The 19,169-nt window shown below is 37.2% G+C and overlaps 1 protein-coding gene across 1 annotated transcript in view; it reads left to right on the top strand.

Moving 5' to 3' along the window:
* LOC122423988 (ovochymase-1-like) overlaps positions 1-16,476 on the top strand; it is a 93,415-nt gene extending 76,939 nt beyond the window's left edge. Inside the window, exons 22-27 of the mRNA XM_043441577.1 lie at positions 6,035-6,208; positions 8,367-8,747; positions 10,343-10,503; positions 13,674-13,772; positions 15,187-15,320; positions 15,992-16,476. Of these exons, the coding sequence (XP_043297512.1) occupies positions 6,035-6,208; positions 8,367-8,464 (272 nt within the window). The 3' untranslated portion in view covers positions 8,465-8,747; positions 10,343-10,503; positions 13,674-13,772; positions 15,187-15,320; positions 15,992-16,476. The remainder of the gene's footprint in view (positions 1-6,034; positions 6,209-8,366; positions 8,748-10,342; positions 10,504-13,673; positions 13,773-15,186; positions 15,321-15,991) is intronic.
* The last annotated feature ends 2,693 nt before the right edge of the window (positions 16,477-19,169 follow it).

Below are 19,169 nucleotides of genomic sequence, written 5' to 3'. Positions count from 1 at the left end.
GTCAGAGACTTTCCATCAGATCTTTCATCAGAATCCTGAATATTATTGAACACAATGGGATGAGCATAAGACCACACTCAGTGGTTCTTCACCTTTAATTCCAGGTTTTCTTGATTTCATTGATCCCTATCTCATTTTATCATCAGAGAGCACACTAATTTTGTTTTTCTCAGAAAGTCATATATTTGAAGAGTTTCTGTTGCCTAAACTGCATTTTTAGGAAGCTTTGAAAATTTGTTTACTCAGATTTCATCCTCACAATAAAGGTAGCTCTCTTTAGATACAAGGTAAATTACAAAAAAAAAAAAAGCCAATTAACTTGAATAATCTTTAGAGATTTATTGACCACATGATGTCTACTATCTTTGAATGTCAGACAATGTCCTGAGACTGACTCATAGAGGGAACTTTTCCAAAGATTTTGTAACTCAATATTGTATCCCATTCTCTAATTTCCAACCAGTTCTGCCAATCAGGATGCCACTACAATCCACCCATCACAAAGGACAGGAGAAGAGGTTTGATGCTATGTTTTTACAAAGACCTTAACCACTCACGTGATAGTCTAGGATTTATAACACCAATAAGCTTAGCAATGTACTCTGAAATTCCAAAACTACTTAAATTTTTTCTTATCAGTGAGTTTGGCTCCTGCCAAGGATTCTAGAGCGATTAGAATATAGAGGTGGTGGAGACACAAAATATCAAGCTATTAGTTCTCCATAAGATTAATATGAATCATCTATGGTATCAGATCCAGAATTATCTGATATAATTCTCCAGAATGCCTTGCAACCTAAGACCCTTGGAACACACCTGGAATTGAACAAGTTGGATTTATTACTCATTGTGGAAAAGGAAAACACATACCCTTGAAAACCATGGAGTGTTAACAGAATGGTAGAAAGAACCTATTATAGGATTTGGGTTTTGAATGAGTAATTTTGGAGATGGTCTAGGGAAGTGGACTTTCTTCAAAATTACCCATTCAAAGCCCAAATCCTAAGTTCTAGGGAAGTGGAAGGGCTTACCAGGTGGTGCAGTGGTAAAGAATCTGCCTGCCAATGCAGGAGATGCAGGTTCAATTGGGAAGGCCAGGAAGATCCCCTGGAGAAGGAAATGGCAACTCACTCACTCCAGTATTCTTGCCTGAGAAATTCCATGGACAGAGGAGCCTGATGGGCTACAATCCATGGGGTGGCAAAGAGTTGGACATGACTGAGCACACACACACTAAGGAAGTGAAAGTTGCTCTAGATTGCTTGCAGGAAGTGGGTGAGAAAGTGGGGCAAATTTATGATTAGGTGTGACTAGAGTATGGGTAAAACTGTAATTGGTAAAGAAGTAGCAAGTCTTCGTTTTAGCCGAGAGGTCAGTGTTTGGTGTTTTGTTGGTTACAGATGACCTTGTTTTTGTCTCATCACAGATTCAGAGACAGTCTGATGTTGGTGTCCTGTGAGATTGTTTGTATCTAACAGGAGACCCTGGTTCAGTTGTGAGTGCTGGACCAGTTTCTGGATGTCAGGGCTGCTTTCCTATTTCTCACTCTACTATTTTTCAACCTGGCAACATTATTCGTCTTTAAAAGTTCCGATTAATCAAAAATTCATGGGTCAAAACATTAAAAATGTGACAACTTGTATTTCTATAATTAGCTTATACAATTCTACATAAAAGTGAGGCCACTACCATTAATTTGCTAGTTTACACAGTTTTATTTCATATAATTTCATATACTTACAATAGTTTTAGTTCAGTGAAATATGCAATTTTATAAGCATTGTTAAACTGTTGAACATTGAACCCTATTGCTATTCTCCCAGCTGGTGAGAAGAGCTAGCCCAAATATGGATCCACATTGTCTATATTGTCTCAGTTATCTTTTCTTACTGAATATTTTCTCACCTAGAGAGTTATTTTTTAGCTACTTTTTAATTATTTCTGAGAATGTAGATGGAATGGTACACAGCCTCCAGATTGGTTTCATTGCAATGGTTTTACAATATATTAATGAAAATAATTAGCAAAATTAAGGTTCATCTGGTCTTCATTCTTTCATTTACCCCATAAAGGTAAGACATCAGTAACTAGTTAACACCATATTAAATGTACATGTCAAATTAATTCATGACTGAGCATTTTCTAATGTATTAGACATCTTGAAGACACAGTGATGAACAGTTCAGAAGTGATCATTGCCACCTTCTTTTGAAAAGACACAATAAATTTAAAAAACTAATAATAGTATTTAACAATAAATAATAATCAAATAATTACTGATTGTCAACATGTGTACTGTGCTTAGTCGCTCAGTCATGTCTGACTCTTTGCGACCCCATGGATTGTAGCCTACCAGGCTCCTCTGTCGATGGGGATTCTCTAGGCAAGAATACTGGATTGGGTTGCCATGCCATCCTCCAAGGGATCTTCCCATCCCAGGGATTGAACCCAGGTATCCTGCATTACAGGTGGATTCTTTACCAGCTGAGCCACCAGGGAAGCCCAAGAATACTGGAATGGGTAGCCTATCCCTTCTGCAGGGGATCTTCCCGACCCAGGAATCGTACCGGGGTCTCCTGCATTGCAGGTGGATTCTTTACCAGCTGAGCTACCAGGGAAGTCCTATGTCAACATAGTCTGAAGGAAATTAGTTGCAGCAGCAGTATGGAATAATAGTGGGTACACAGTTGCTTTAGTTAAGATGGTCATGGAAGGCCTCATTGAAGGGGTGCATTTGAGAGCCAAAGAATGACAAGGAAACAGTGAGGCAAGGCCAAGATAGCATGTGCGAAGGTGTCTAGTACCTCAGGTCTGACCTTACCTCCTACTGTTCTCCTCCTTCACCCAAAACCAGGCACACTGGCTTCTTTATTCTTCCTTGGACTAACTGAGCATATTCTTGCTTGGCCCCAATGTGACTTCAAGATTCACTTCCTTAGTTTGTTCAGGTATCTGTCCAAATATTACATAATCTAAGGCCTCTTATATCACATAATCTAAATAATCCTCTTACACTTCTCCTTGTTGGCATTAATCATGACCTGGCAGCATGTATATTTATTTGTTTAGAATCTGTTTTCCTCCACCAGAATGAAAATATCCTGATAACAGAACTTAATCTCCTGTTCATTGCTTTATCTCCGATGTCTAAAGTACTACCTGAAAATAAATATTTGATGAAAAAATAAATGAAAAAAAGGCCTGGTATATGGGAATAGTTTGGTAACTTGGGGAACTGTCAGAGTGGCTAGAGGTTGGGTGAAGACAGACTGGAAAGAGGTGAGGTTGTAGAAGATGAAGGTTTTGCCCTCAGGTCATGCAGCTCAGGTTATGGTAATGAGTGGACTTTATTCCCATCCAGTGGGAGGTCATTAAAGGTTTTGGACAAGGAACTAATTTGAGAGCTGCTGTGGCTGCCATGTTGGGAGTGGATTTTAGAGTGACAAGTGAATTATTTTTTTTTTAAAACTTTTTATTGTGTATTGCCAGATAACATATTAATAATGTGATAGTTTCAGGTGAACAGTGAAGAGACTCAGTCATATGTATGTGTGTTTAGTTGCTCAGTCGTGTCTGACTCTTGCAGCCCCATAGACTGTAACCTGCCAGGCTCCTGTGCCCATGGGATTTTCCAGGCAAGAATACTGGAGTGTGTTGCCATTTCCTTCTCTAGGGGATCTTCCTGACCAAGGAATCGAACCCAGGTCTCCTGCGTTGCAGGCAGATGCTTTACCGACTGAGCTACAAGGGAAGCCCAACCATACATATATATGTATCCATTCTCCCCCAAACACCCTTACCATCCAGGCTGCATAACATTGAGCAGAGTTCCATGTGCTATACAGTAGGTCCTTGTTGGTTATCCATTTTAAATATATCTGTGTGTACATGTCCTCCCCAAACTCCCTCACTATCCCTTCCCCCCTTGTCAGGGTGAATTACACCTGCAGTTATGAGGCTATTATGATAATCTAGACCTATCCTGTCTAACCCATGTTGTTATTTAAATTCAAATTTTAAAATGAAATGGAATCTGTTAACCATATGATTACACTGATGCCTTTTGATTCAACACAAGGAAGAACTGTCAAGCAATGAGAACTGTTTAAAAAGAGAAAATAAATGCTCATAAGTTCCACATAATATCTTCAAATCCAGCTAACAAATGTCCAAGGTTATTTTAGAAGGAACTCAGTGCTAGGTGAAAGATTAAACTATCACTAAGATTCTATATTTGACCTAGTTCTTTACTTCTCATTCAGCTACCCATCTCAAACCTACACGTTTTGTAAATGTGGTATCTGTATTTCTACCTAAGCCATTAACAGCAATACTGTACTTGGCAGAACTGAGGGTGGGACTATTTTCATACCTGTCAGATCTTCCCTTCAGGTTAACATTGTATGGTTACTTAATCGGCTGTGAAGCTCCCTAGTCATATAATTATCCACTTACACTTTATATCTGTTCACAGGGACATCATAAGGTTCTTTATTAAGTGCTCCGCTGAAATCAATATTCATTAAGTTTATCTCGTTCCCCCTAGCCACCATCTAATTAGCTCTTTCCAAAAATTAAATTAGGTTAATTTAATATGGCATGTTGAGGATCCCATGCTAGTTGCTCATGACCACTAATTCCTTCTTAAAGTGTTCAAAAACCACCTAATAATTTGCTATAAAATTTTACTGAGGTTTTTTTTTTACTTAGTAAATGTTTATAATGCTTCATAAATATAACTTCATATAATCCCATATTTTTTTTAGTCTAAGTTATACAGATGAGAAAATTGTGGCAGAGAGGTTAAATAACTTGCCTTGGGCCACAGAGCTCATAAAACTAGTCCAGACTAGCAGTTTGACTTTGGAATCTGAGCCTGTAAGGACTAAGCTACATTGCTTCACTGATATGACTTTGCAAATCCTTTATAGCCTCTTTGTTTTTCTCGGTCTCCTATCCTTCTCCCTCTGCCAACCCTCAATCTCCTTTTTGAAAAGCAGAGTAACATTTTCCCATTTCCATTATGTTAAAACTTCCAGAGTGTTAGTTGACTTTACACAGATTACCTTGATTTGACATGGTGCCTCCCCAAAGCTACCCACCACATCCAGTTCACCAAACAGATTCTTCAAGTATAAGAATGACGTAGAGAGAAACTTTCTCCTATTCCCCATCTCTCTTTCTCAGATTCCTCAAGAAACATTATCTTTAAGACAAATCAATAGTGTATCATTTAGTTTGAGAGAATCTCAGTTACAGCTTATACAGATAAATTACAACAAATGTCCTGTCACTTATCAGGATGATCTTTGTGACAACTTTTGAGTTTCTATATTAGGAAAGGACCATCGTTAGTCTGTATTTGGGCAGACTACATGTCTTAGTTTTAGCTACTATAATAAAAATGCCTTAGTTTGGGTAGCTTAAAAAACAAGTATTTATTTCTCACAGTTATGAAGACTAGAAGTTCAAGATTTGCTGTCTGGTGAGGGTTTGCTTCCTGGTTCATAGCTGTCTTCTTGCTACTTCCCCATAAGACAAAAAACGGAGCTAGAGAGCTCTCTGGGTTCTCTTTTATAAGGGTTTATAAGGTTCCACCCTCATGACCAGATCACCCCCAAAGGCCACCCCTCCTAATACCATCACACTGGGGATTAGGATTTTCACATATGAATTTTGAGGGCACACCGTTTGGTCCATAATGGTATCCCATTAGTTCCATTTCTCTGTCCATTTATCTTCATTGAAATGCTTCTTTAACCATCTTTATAATCAAAGATTGCCACACAAATTTATATTGTTTCCATATCAATTGCTAGCCCAGTCTTTTCCATTTGATCTTTGAAAATCTATACCCTTTTATTGTCTCAATCAAGTCATGAATTTCATCCTCAAAACCTTGATCTTCCATTATTGATAATCATTCTTTTGTCAAGATTTGTTTGGAATTTAATGTCCCCTCTCCTCTCCCTCTTTTACCTATGTAATTACACAGAAGAAGTATTTTGATTATCGAGTATATCTCACATTGCAGCTCATTTATGTGGCTCCAAGAAAGAATTTGTCTGGATATCCAGTGGTGCTTACCTAACTGTGAATTTGAAAACTGATGAGTCTGTGGGAGAAAGAGGTTTTAAACTGATTCTGGAAGATATGACTCAGAAGCCATCACAGAAAAGCAATATTGGGATCCAACTGCCTATTAATGGTAAGTAATTGTTTTAAAATATCTACTAAAGCAGGTACCATATATGCCTTAAAACAGAACCTGGAGCCCACTGGTTTAGGGATCAGTACTTTACTCTAATACTAAAAACAGGATAAGCTCATTTCAAACCATTCCTTAAGGACTGAGACTTTGGCAATTCACATAGATCATGTGAGGTAATAAAGTTAATTGGGGTGTGTACATGTCTATATGTGTGTATGTTGTTTTTAATTAAGAAATAATTATAAACATGAAAGACAGTTGCTATTTAAAAGATCCTGTGGGGCCTTTCAAGCTGAAACAAGAGGAGAGTTCAATGTGTTTCCATGTCTTTGTTTACATATCTCCTCACCACCACAAAGAGCCCTCAAACTATTTCAGATATACTAATTTTCTGCATAAAATAGAAACAAATGTACTGATTTTTTCCTACTTAGTCTATCTAATTTTAAGCTAGAGTTCCATTAGTTGTGCTTAAGACTAAACCTAATGAATCTATTATTAGATTTTCTTGATTAGAGTGTAATAGCAGGAAAATTCAAATAATCCACATGAATGCAAAGTTGTTTTTTTTTTTTTTTTTATGACACCCTATCTTAAGATTCCAGGTGGCTCTAGTGGTAAAGAATCCACGTGCCAGTGCCAGAGACTCAATAGACACAGGTTCGATCCCTGTGTTGGAAAGATCCCCCGGAGAAGGAAATGTCAACCCACTCGAGTATTTCTTGCCTGGAGATCCTATGGGCAGAGGAGTCTGGTGGGCTACAGTCCATGGGATCACAAAGAGTTGCCATATAACTTAGTAACTAAGCAACAACAATCTTTCTTAGGATGGTGAAATGAATAGGCTCTCCTTAGAGTCCTGAATTTGAGTCCTAGACTAGTGAACCACATTGTCCTATAGGTGTGATTTTTTTTCTTTTTTTGGCTGTGCCACAAGGCTTGTGGCATCTTAGTTCTCTACCCAGGCAGGGACCAAACCCGTGCACCCTGCCATTGAAGCAACTGGACCACTAAGAAAGTCCCCTATAGATGTGATTTTTAATTGTTAAAGGCCTGCTCACCTAATTGACCCATCTTCTGTGTCCATTGCTTTTGTTTTTTCATTGCTGTATCCTTAAACTGACCCTTTATTCTCACAGTAAAAATATTTAGCTTCATTTCTTTTTTAAAGTATTGTAAAGTAAGTTGAATAGTAATAAAATATTGCTATTATACATGTATACAAACAGCCCAAAAATCTGAGTTACCATATAAAATGTGGATTACAATGCAATAAAAACATATTTTAATGCAGTGAACTTAATGCATAAAAAACATATTTGAGTAAATACCTTTTGTGGGTTTTTTTCCCCTAAAGTCCAGGATAGTCTTAATTTTGAAGAGTTTGCATATTTTTTAAAGGAAGAGGGAATCCATGTTTTATACATATCTGAAAAGAAAGTAGAAATGATTTTACTTAAGTATTGAATAAACAAGTACAAATCCACTGTGCTATAAACTTTTTGTTTTAAATAGCTTTCTGGTGTAAAAAATAATCTCAAGTAAAGAATTAACAGGAGAGCATATCTTAGGAGACCTGGGTTTGATCCCTAGGTTGGGAATATATCCTATCCCTCCAAAATTATATGATTATGGAAAAATTTAGCTTTCTTCATATTTAAGGAAATGCTTAACTGTCTCTATTTACTTTCTGGTAAATTTCTTTCTAAATCTGAGAATGGAGTAAACATATTGCTATAAATTTTCCTTATGGTTTTCCTTTATATATACAACTTATTTTGAATACACGGAGCATAAAATATTTTGATGTGTCTAAATATATGTACTGGGATAACACAAATGATGCTTCAGAAAGAACAGTCTCCAATAATTTCATGATTAAGTGCAACATTTTTATTTATTTAAAAAAATTGATTTATGTTCCAATTCATCTAAATATATGTGTATTAATATGAGTATATTAACATGGTGTGTATATTAGTACCTTAGTAAACTGTTGACTTTTGCTCATTTAAAAGCATTGGAAGAAAAGATGAGTCTCATCTCTTGCAAATAATGCTAGTTTTGAACCAACAAAAGGAATAAATGCCTTCTGAGATTTAAATATATCTTCATAAGTATTGCCATCTAATGTTTTGCTGTTGTTTTTTCTAAGGGCTTTGGAGAAGGAAATGGCAACCCACTCCCGCATTCTTGCCTGGAAAATCCCATGGACGGAGGAACCTGGGGTCGCAAAGAGTCAGACACGACTGAGTGACTTCACTTTCACTTTCACAGTAGAAAACAAGACCAGAAGACAGCCAGCTCAAGACTCATGTGGAGTTCCACTTGTTGACCCACTTTTCACTGAAGGGTTTGAGAGGAATACAAACCTCTTGCCTGCCGAGGTCGGTGAGCCCAGGGTGGTTGGTGGCCATGCAGCCCCTGTGATGTCGTGGCCCTGGCTGGTCAGTCTGCAGCACCAAGGACGTCACTACTGTGGAGGGGCTCTGATTGGGAGGCAGTGGGTCCTGACAGCGGCACATTGTAACTTCAGGTGCGTGCCTGGGTGGGGGCTTCTGGGGTGGGGCGGGTGGAGATGAGGAGCTATTTGAGGGCCCATGGTGGGTGCACTCCTCCTCTCCCCACATCATGAGAAACATTAAGCACCAGCTCCCACTGATACAGTCCCCAACTTGCAAATGAATGAATGTCTTAGGTTGATGAAACTTTCTGTGCTTCACTAATAAAATTACTACTAATAGCTTTTAATTCTAAGAGCAGCTTTCTGCTTCTAGGTATAATTTAATTAGTAAGTAACTAACAACACCCTTCCTTCCAACCGTAAAAATGGAGATCTCACACTTTTGCATCAGTTTCTCAGCACGGAGCCTAGAGCCCAGGGGTTGCTCATACATGGCTTCCTTTCCTTCTTACTCTCCTATGGATTGTCTGATGATCATCCGTTCAGTTCAGTTCAGTCGCTCAGTGGTGTCCGACTCTTTGCGACCCCATGAATCGCAGCATGCCAGGCCCCCCTCCCTGTCCATCACCAACTCCAGGAGTTTACTCAAACTCATGTCCATTGAGTCGGTGATGCCATCCAGCCATCTCATCCTCTGTCGTCCCCTTCTCCTCCTGCCCCCAACCCCTCCTAGCATCAGGGTCTTTTCCAATGAGTCAACTCTTCGAATGAGGTGGCCAAAGTACTGGAGTTTCAGCTTCAGCATACCCAGTCCCAAAATAAATCTGTAAAGTTTGAAAGAATTTCAAGGAATGTCCTTTAAAAAAGGAATGTTTGTTTTCTTTGATTTTATCTGACCTTTGATCTTAATATGATACGGAGATGTCTGAAAACTCCCTCAGAGGAGTCTTAGCTTGACGTTTTTAGTATTATCTCCCAGAAGGAGCGTGACAGCTGACGCTGTTGCACAGTGTCCCATAGCTGAACAAGCAGATACAACATTTTCAGTGTCTCTGAGATTGGCTTTACAATAAAAGCATCTAATCAAATAATGTGGTGGTCATGAGCCTTCAGTGAACTAAAAACTCAGTTTCTATACTATCCCCCAACTCTTACTTTTGATACAGATAAATCATAAGAAGGCATCCTTATTAAGACAGTTTCAGACTTTCATGTGCTTAAAATTACCTGGGGAGTTTGCTGTAAATGGAATCTTAGAGTACTAATTCTGAATTTTGATTTGATGAGTTATGTTTGGAATTCTGCACTTTTATTACCTGTGCTAGACTTAATGCATGTGATCCCTAGACATTTCTTTGAGAAACACTGTATTAGGGAGTGAATATAACTTTCAGAATAGTTTCAGTGACCATTACATAAGTATATCATATAATGCATAATATTATAATTATAATACATATGATTATTACATTGAGGCAGCATGAATATTAATTGTAATAAAAAATACTGAATTGTTTTATCTGACATTATGAAGACAAGGAAGTAGATGCTTTAAAATTTTTCTCAAGGGCTGAATTAATAAGAAACCTCTGTTTCCTAAGAATTCAAGATAATAAGGATTTTAATGTGGGTTAGAAATGTTAAAGAATATATTTTTAGTAATTCCGAGAAATGATGGCCTAATTAAAAGTGGAATCTATTTCCTCACTCCCTTTTCTTGTGACAAGTACTGTCACAGACTACCTGGTAATAGGAAGAAGTTACCTGGGGAATGTAAGAAATAGTGATTTGATCCCAGTGAAAGCTGTGTACATTCACCCCAGCTTCACACAATTTCCTCCCAATGATGATCTATCTTTGCTGCATCTGGAAAAACCTGTTGAACTAGGTCAGTATGAATAACTTTTTTCCGTTTTGAACCTTTATCATATAGTTTTTATCTTCTATCTTGCTTAGAAGTGCTGTATGTACTTTTCTTCCCCCAAACTTATTTATTTTTAATTGAAGGAAAATTGCTTCACGATATTGTGTTGGCCTCTACCATGCATCAACATGAGTCAGCCATAGGTATACAGGTGTCCCCTCCTTCTATAACCTCCCTTCTCAGCTCCCACCCCTTCCCACCCCTCTGTGTTGTACCAAAGTCCTGGTTTGAGTTCCCTGAGTCGTGAAGTTAAATAATTATTTTTAAATGTTCTTTCATACTAACTTAACTTACTTTCTCTAAAAGCTGAGGTATCTGTGTAAACATTTTACTTTTATGTGTATTTAATTGACAGGGGTCTAGAGAATATTTCAAAGAAATATGTTTTAGGGATTTTCCTAGCAGTCCAGTGATTAAGACTGTGTTCCCAATGTTAGAGGCACACGTTTGAGGCCTGGTTGGTGAACTAAGATCCTGCATGCTGCACAGGGTGACCTAAAAAAAAAGAAAGAAAGAAATACATTTTTAACTTTGTCCTATATATATATTTTTGAGACTCTTTATGTTCTCAGAGGTTAATTCAAATACTTAGAGAACATCAGTTTGAACTATGAGATGTTCAATTTTCTGTGCCTTTATAGTTTAGTAAGATATTGCGTTTTTTAAATTTTTACTTAAGCCAAAGCTAAGTAAAAGTGTGGAATTGTTAATCCTCACATTGTCACAAAGTAGTCATGTGATCTTGGGCAGTTTATGTAACTTCGGTGAACCTCAGCTTTATCATTTGTAGACGGGGAATGGCAATAACCCACCTACCTTCTTAGGTGGAAGTTGTATTGGGGGAAATGTAACTAAGATCCATGGATAGTCCCCACCCACACATCCAAGCTTTTTCATGAAATCACAGGGCCCTGGACACTTTTCCTGCTTTGCTCTAACTCTCTCCTCTGTTTCTGCCTATAGACCTCACTTTTTATGTCATTTCGGTGCGTCCATTCTACAAACCCCAAATCATTTGCTCTTTATGCTTTTATAACTGAGTCAGTGACAGCATTCGGAGCAGTGCTTCTTAACCTTGACTATGACTTATTTTTTCTCCCTATCCTGCTTTTAAAATTTAGTTTTAGTTAAACTATCAATGCTGAGAGAATTGTAGATTCACATGTAATTATAAAGAATAATACAGAGACACCAAAGTACTTTTTACCTTGGTTTTCACCAGTGGTAACAACTTGCAGCATTTGACATTTATACAATTGAGATACAAAACATTTCTATCTCCATGAAGATCGTTACTATTGCCTCTTTATAGCTACACCCATCTCCTTCCTCCTCACTCTACCCTGCCCACCCAGATTTCTGTCAATCAGGATCTGTTCTCTTTGTTTCTATAATTTTGTCAGTTTAAGGATTTTATATAAATGGAATCATGTAGTATGTAACCTTTTGTGATTGATTTTTTTCACTTACCATTAACACTCTGGAGCTTCATTCATGTTGTTGCATGTAATCAACAGGGCATTCCTTTTAATAGCTGAGTAATGTTCATGGTATGAATGTTTAACCACTCTTAACTATTTAGCCATTCATTTGTTGAAGAATATCTGGATGGTTTCTAGTTTTTAGATGTTACAAATAAAGCTGCCATGAACATTCATATAAAGGTGGTTTCCTTTTTTTACTTAAATTATGCTGGATTGACTATCTTTATATGTACATTTTTCTACGTCTATTGCCTTAAGATAAATTTCTCAGACGCAGAAATGCTGGATTTGGGCCATAACTGTTTTCAAGATTCTTGACATACTTTTCTGATATAAACACAGCTGAATGTAGAGTACAAGTCAATACATCTCCCCACCCCCATCCTGCAATTTGGCAATATCTGACAATTTTCGAAGTGCAGGCCTTGTGGTCTAGCAACTCAACTATCCAGGAATACTGGCACCGATGCACAGATATGTGATCTGGAAAACTTGATGCAGTTTATAAAGGAAAAAATTAAAGTCTAAATATTTGCCAATGGGATTTAATAAATTGCAGTACATTCATTATCTGAATACTGTGTGCTGTTAAAAGAATGATGTAGTAGATCTATATGCAATGATATAAATAATATGATCATAATTTAGTCAATGAAGAGTATCAGAATAAGAAAAAACAATTGATGGGAAAAATATGTTGGTAGAGGGAAAATGTTTTAGCTCAAGGAAATTTGGGAGGAGATTATGATAGAGCAATGATCATCTATGAAGGCAGTATAACATAAGATTTGCTACACATGTAGAGAGATGAGTAGGAAAAGAATAGACAAGTTACAAAGAGTTTTATGTAATTTTGCTAAGAGATAGCAGTAAAAATAAAGAACATATCATTGAAATTAATGGCCTATGATAGCAGGTATGCTGAAGCACTTAAGTATGTAAAAGCCCAGATGAAAATGAAGTGAAACAGCCTGGGAAAAGGGAAAAAAAACACAAGAGCACTGCATTCAGTGTGTGTGTGTGTGTGTGTGTGTGTGTGTGTGTAGCATATATACACACAGAGACACAAACCCATAGTATTTATATATATACAAATTTTGGTGATAAGAAAAAAAAAGTGAATGTGTAATATATCAATATATTTTATAATGCAACTGTGAAGATAGATATTTGCTGTAAAAATACTTCAACAGTTTAAATTGCTACAAATATATTCTTCTCCATTCTTAATGTAATATAGTTGAAAAAGAAGACAATTTTATCCTTCTCCACTGTCATCTCAGATTCAGCATGGTGATGTCCTCAAGGCACACAGGTTAAAAAAACAAATGCATTTTTTAAAGTGGTTATGGATGAGAAGCCCCACATATCAGTGCAGGGCATGTGTTTCTGTTTTCCTAGGAGGATATGGAAATACTTGGAGCAAAATGGTATCATATACATTGATTGGGATGCTCCTCTCTGGGTAACTAATAGGTGAAAGCTTCTGGAAGACTTTATTTATTAAATTATAGAGTTACAGAGGATAGTGTCAGGTCAAAATAGACATTTCTAGAGCTATCACCTAAGAGCAAGCAATATAGACAATGTTAATATGAATCTTATAGACTAATTGATATTTGTCTTTTTCATTCTCATCCTTTTTATTAGGAGAGTTTGTATCTACAATCTGTTTGCCAGGGAAAGATGATAAAATAAATTTACTTTCCAAATGTTTGACTGCTGGATGGGGAATAACTGAACCTCATCGTGAGTATATTTATTCCCTCTTCTAAAATTAGAATCCAAACAATTATATGTGAAGTCTGAGTATACTGTTTATTCACTTTCAGTTTTTCTGTATTTTTCATAGGAATGATAGTAGAAAAACTTTTTTCCGTGATAGATCTAAAGGTGACAGCTTGAGTTTTAGGCCGTCATATTCGTGAACACAAGTTCATTGATTCTAGTTCATTGATACTTCTAAAAGCTTGTGTTGGTAACTATCTAGTGATGTTATTACCTAATAAATATTTGTGTGTATTTACTCCCCAATTGTGCTGTGAGTGCACACACAGATACACACACACACAGTTTATTTTCACAATAGTGTAGATATTACTATTGTAAAAACCCATACTTGAAGATGTATGTGCCTGTTCTTAAAGCTTTCAGGCATTTTTCTGAAATGATAGGGTGGTATAAAAGGTAAGTGTGTAGATATGCTATTACTTACATGTGGAATTTAAAATGTAACAGAAACGAACTTATCTATGAGACAAAAACAGACTCAGACATAGAGAACAGACTTTTGGTTGCCAAGGGAGAGGAGGGCAGCGGAGAGGGTTAGATTGGGAGTTTGAGACTGGAAGATGCGAGCTATTATATATGGGATGGATAAACAACAAGGTCTTGTTGTGTAGCACAGGGAACCAAATTCAATATCCTGTAATAAATCATAATAGAAAAGGATATGAAAAAGAACATATACATACATTATATATGTGTATAAAATGTATATATGTGTCTGAATCACTTTCCTGTATACCAGAAACGATTACAATGTTGTAAATCAACTATACTTCAATTTTTTAAAAAAGGTAAATGGGTGGAAAGATGATGTAGAAATATTCTAGTCCATATAAAGATCAAACCCATGGCTCTGGTCTTACCTACACCCTATTTTCCAATTGAATTAACTAGTTACAAATATCCAACAAAGTAAAGAGTTAGGATGTGATTTCAGTTGTCAGCTTCCAGGCAGTGTCAGTACTTAAACAGAATGTCCTGCTCAGTAGAAGTCAAATCAAAAGATTGAAAAGATGGCCATACCAATGAAGTAAAGTATAGACTTCATATGTAAAAAGTGAATTATGTTGTTTGCTTTATCAACAACTGAGTTGGGTATAAATTTTGTTGTTTTTTCATAAGGTGGTATCATTTTTATATCTTCTGAGGACTATACTAATGACAAAAGAATGCACATAAAATGTTTTTTGTTGTTTCTGTTGTATAAACCACTGTGGAATAATTAGTTTTTTACAAGTCACCTAATGGCATCATGGAAGTGCTGAGAGAGGAGATTGAGTAGGATTTACCCCTTGGAGTCTGTATATATGTAAGGCTAATTTTGTTTTATCCTTTAATAGCATTTGCCTATGTATTTTTATTTCTTTTCTACTAGAAGATGAATTTCCTAAAACTGTGCAGCAGGCAAAGGTACCACTGATCAGTAGTATATCATGTCGAAGCTACTGGGGACTGGAAATTAAAGACACTAATATATGTGGAGGGGCTTCCGGATCATCCTCCTGTATGGTAATTAAGGCCTGTATTCACGAGGGCAGGAGGTCCTTTTCCGTGTTGTCTTCTGAATGTTTGTTTGCTGACCAGAAAGAGGTACAAATGTATGGCAGTTTTAAAGCAAAAAGTGAGAGGAATTAAGTCCATTGCTAAGTTGATGTACTGCGATTGCTAATTTGATATTTGCATAGATTCAGTTTTCAAAAGGAATTACTCGTTCCATTGCTAGGTTGAACTATGTGAAACTGATGATTTTCAGCTATTTTTGACCTACAAAAAATGATGATTTCTTATGGTTTGACATCATAGCTGAATTAGGTAGCTCAAACTACATATTTCCAGTAGTACTGAAAATATAAAAATGCTTTTGTGTAACTCAAAGCCATCATTTGCTCGTTTATATTTATTAGACACATGAAACTTCCTGCATGGTAGTCTATGGTCAGCATAAAATGAATTTATGTTTCTTTCAGCATTGCTTTGAAAATATAAATTTTGAACTGAATCAGAGATCTGTAACATCAGCCAACGAGCTCCATGGCCCTAGTTCCTTAAGCTGTTGTGAGCAGAAATCAGAGATAGGAGAGTGACTTACACTCTGTCTGATCATCCACTGCAGTTGGGGGTTGTCGCCCCCCATGAATCATGCAGTCAGGAGAATGAACTTCTATTTTTGCTGGTTGCAGGGAGATTCTGGAGGACCACTGCAGTGTGGCAAGGGTGGGCAGTACATGCTCATCGGTATTGTGAGCTGGGGCAGCAGTAACTGCGATCCTGCCGCTCCAACAGTCTTTACCAGAATTTCTGCCTACACAGACTGGATCACATCCATCACTGGAGAAGCAGGATCACTGGAAGAGCAGCCTGGTGGGACTGTGATCACAAGTGGGAAAGGAAATAGATAACCACATATCTGGAAAATATGTCTCTTGTCATTGCTAAAAAACTCAATGTCACTTCTCCCAACTTTTGTCATTGAGGAGCTTGGATTTGATATGTAAATACATTCAATATTAAACATTGGTCACAGAAAGTTAAGGTTGGTTCGTGCCTCCTGGGAACTTATAATCTTAAATGCCGTTAAATTCATATCTATATACTCTATATATGTCACATTTGAATACCACCATATATACTTTTGGGGTTTCCCAGATGGTGCTAATGGTTAAGAACCTGCTTGCCAATGCAGGAGATGTAAAGAGGAGATAAAGACATGTGGGTTCAACCCCTGGGTCTGGAAGATCCCCGGAAGAGGGCATGGCAACCTACTCCAGTATTCTTTCCTGAAGAATCCCATGAACACAGGAGCCTTACTACGGTCCATATGGTTGACTACGGTTCATATGGTCCAAAGGAGCTGACTGCAGGTCCATATGGTCCTGACCATGGGCTATGGTCCATAGGGTTGCAAAGAGCAGGACATGACTGAAGTTATTCAGCACAGAACAGAAGGCGGTGCTAACGGTAAACAACTGCCTGCCAGTGTAGGAGACACAAGAGTCGTGGGTTCGATCCTTGGGTCTGGAGGATCCCCTGGAGAATGGAATGGCACCCCACACCAGTATTCTTGTCTGGAAAATTCCATGGGCAGAGGAGCCTCACATGCTACAGTCCATGGGGTCACAAAGGGTTGGACACGACTGAGCATACACATATACTTTTACTATTTTTTCTAATTTGGTTGACATTGAAAGATATGAAGAGAAATGCTGCTCCCGCCTTGTAATTCTTAATTTTACTCACACAGATAAGCACAAATATAGGCATGGTCCCTGTAAGTTTCACAATTTCAATGAGCAACTGACATTTAAGAAATGATTTATCAGGCTTATCACTTGAGTTTTAACTTTTTAGGTAAAATTTAAGATATTTCCATTGTTTTCAAAACATTTATCTGAATTTCAGCTGACCAGTACCATTATCCTCATCTTTCAAAGCTTAGCCAAAAACTAAGGAAGGCCCTTGAGACCAGAGACTTAATGCCAGAGCACATCACAAAGATATATAATATAGAATGAGAAAGAGCTTGAAGCAACTCTTTTTTTCTTATTTCCCATCAATATTTATCATTTTGTTTCCAAAATTACAGCATTCAAGAAGGAAGGATAGTTTAACTTTTTAGGTAAGCACAATATAAACAGAGAACAATCTATGAAGAAATAACCAAAAGAGAATTTTTTTTCTTTTTCTGATTTCCCTTTCTCTTACCCCATTGTTTCCACCCCTTCTCTATTTCTCTTTCTGTCTCTCCTCTCTTGCAAATGCTACAAAGGGAAAGTGTTTTTAAATTTCCTAGTATTGACTAAAAACATCTTTTATGAATTTTGGTCTAAATTGCTTTCATTGATTTAAATTATACTGTTTGATAGAAACTCAGTAAATTGAAAGATGAGATTTATAATGAAGATTCTCTCATTCTTATGTTAATTTGTTTTGTAGTATTTTTACTTTGTCTCATTAAATTTCTCTCATCTTTTCAGTTAGATGACATTAAAGGGAGTTAAAGATGGACTGTATTAAAACATCAGGCCTGTCTAAAGCATTCTTCTTCACAGTGTGATCTGCATGGGTCTAATTTGGGTGCTTGGACAATCTCTAATCTCCTGGGACAGTGATCTGGTGGTGATGCTTGAGGGCTCTGGCAGCAAAAGATCTGGGGTTAGCACTCCATGTACTACTTGGGGAAGCTGCCTGACTTTTCTACAAGGGTCAGAGACTAATTGGTGATCTCTTTTCAGCTTCAGTTGGCAGTAATTTTTAAATTGTTCTGTATTCAGTCTTTTCCCTGTTGAATAGGACTGTGTTAGACTATTTTACTGTTAGACTGCTTCACTTGTGCATTTCCTAGTTGAAAGCCAGCTTCACTCAGGAGGGACATAAGCTTTATTTCCTACTTTGTTTCTTCTTCCCAAAAGCTCTTTTTTATTCTTTCATTTCAAGGTCAAGCTCTATGTGTATTAGATTGCAATCAACTATGTATATTGATATAGTCTGTAAGAGTTATGTAGCCAAATTTTTTAAAAAATAGAGACCTAATAACTTAAGATTTTGCTCATGTGTTTATTTAAAAATGTCCTCCATGAGCACCTGCTATATGGCAAAGAGGGGCACCTTGAAAGAGGAAATTTCCCTCATCTTTAGAATCTCATTCTCGGGGAGAAGAATGATATACAAAGTTAGTTATGATTCCGTATGCTGTGGAGCTGCCAGCCTAGGAGGAAACAATCAACACTTTCTGCAAAGATGGATGGAGGTTTTGCAGGAAGAATAATATTTGAACTGAGTTTTAAAGCTCTAATATTAGTTGACTTGATTTTGGCTTTATGTCTTAATGTTTTATACACTGGTATCTGATGTTAAAGAAATCTGTATAAAGCTGTTTTCCTATGAACAACTTCACATACTCTGAGTCTCTCCTATCATTTGGATTCTTGGAACATTTTTGTTGTTGTTCATCCTTCAGCCATAAATTGCATTACTTAATTTCCTGTAACTCACCATCTTATCTTTTTCACAAAATTTTCAATAACATGAAGTGAAGTGAAGTAAAGTGAAGTTGCTCAGTCGTGTGTCTGACTCTTTGTGATCCCATGGACTGTAGCCCACCAGGCTCCTCCATCCATGGAATTCTCCAGGCCAGAATACTGGAGTGGGTTGCCATATTCCTTCTCCAGGGAATCTTCCCAACCCAGGGATCGAACCCAAGTCTCCCGCATTGCAGGCAGATGCTTTGCTGACTGAGCTACCAGGGAAGTAGTAATAACATAGTTCAATAACATAGTTCCAGTTATTCATACATATTCTTTGTCAATCTAACAGTCAACTTAGACCCAACAAGTGTCTAATTCTCACCAAAGATTAACT

The sequence above is a fragment of the Cervus canadensis genome, chromosome 21, assembly GCF_019320065.1.
Source record: "Cervus canadensis isolate Bull #8, Minnesota chromosome 21, ASM1932006v1, whole genome shotgun sequence".
NCBI lineage: Eukaryota > Metazoa > Chordata > Mammalia > Artiodactyla > Cervidae > Cervus > Cervus canadensis.
Note: the sequence above shows the minus strand (reverse complement) of the source record. Positions and strands in the feature narration are given on the sequence as shown.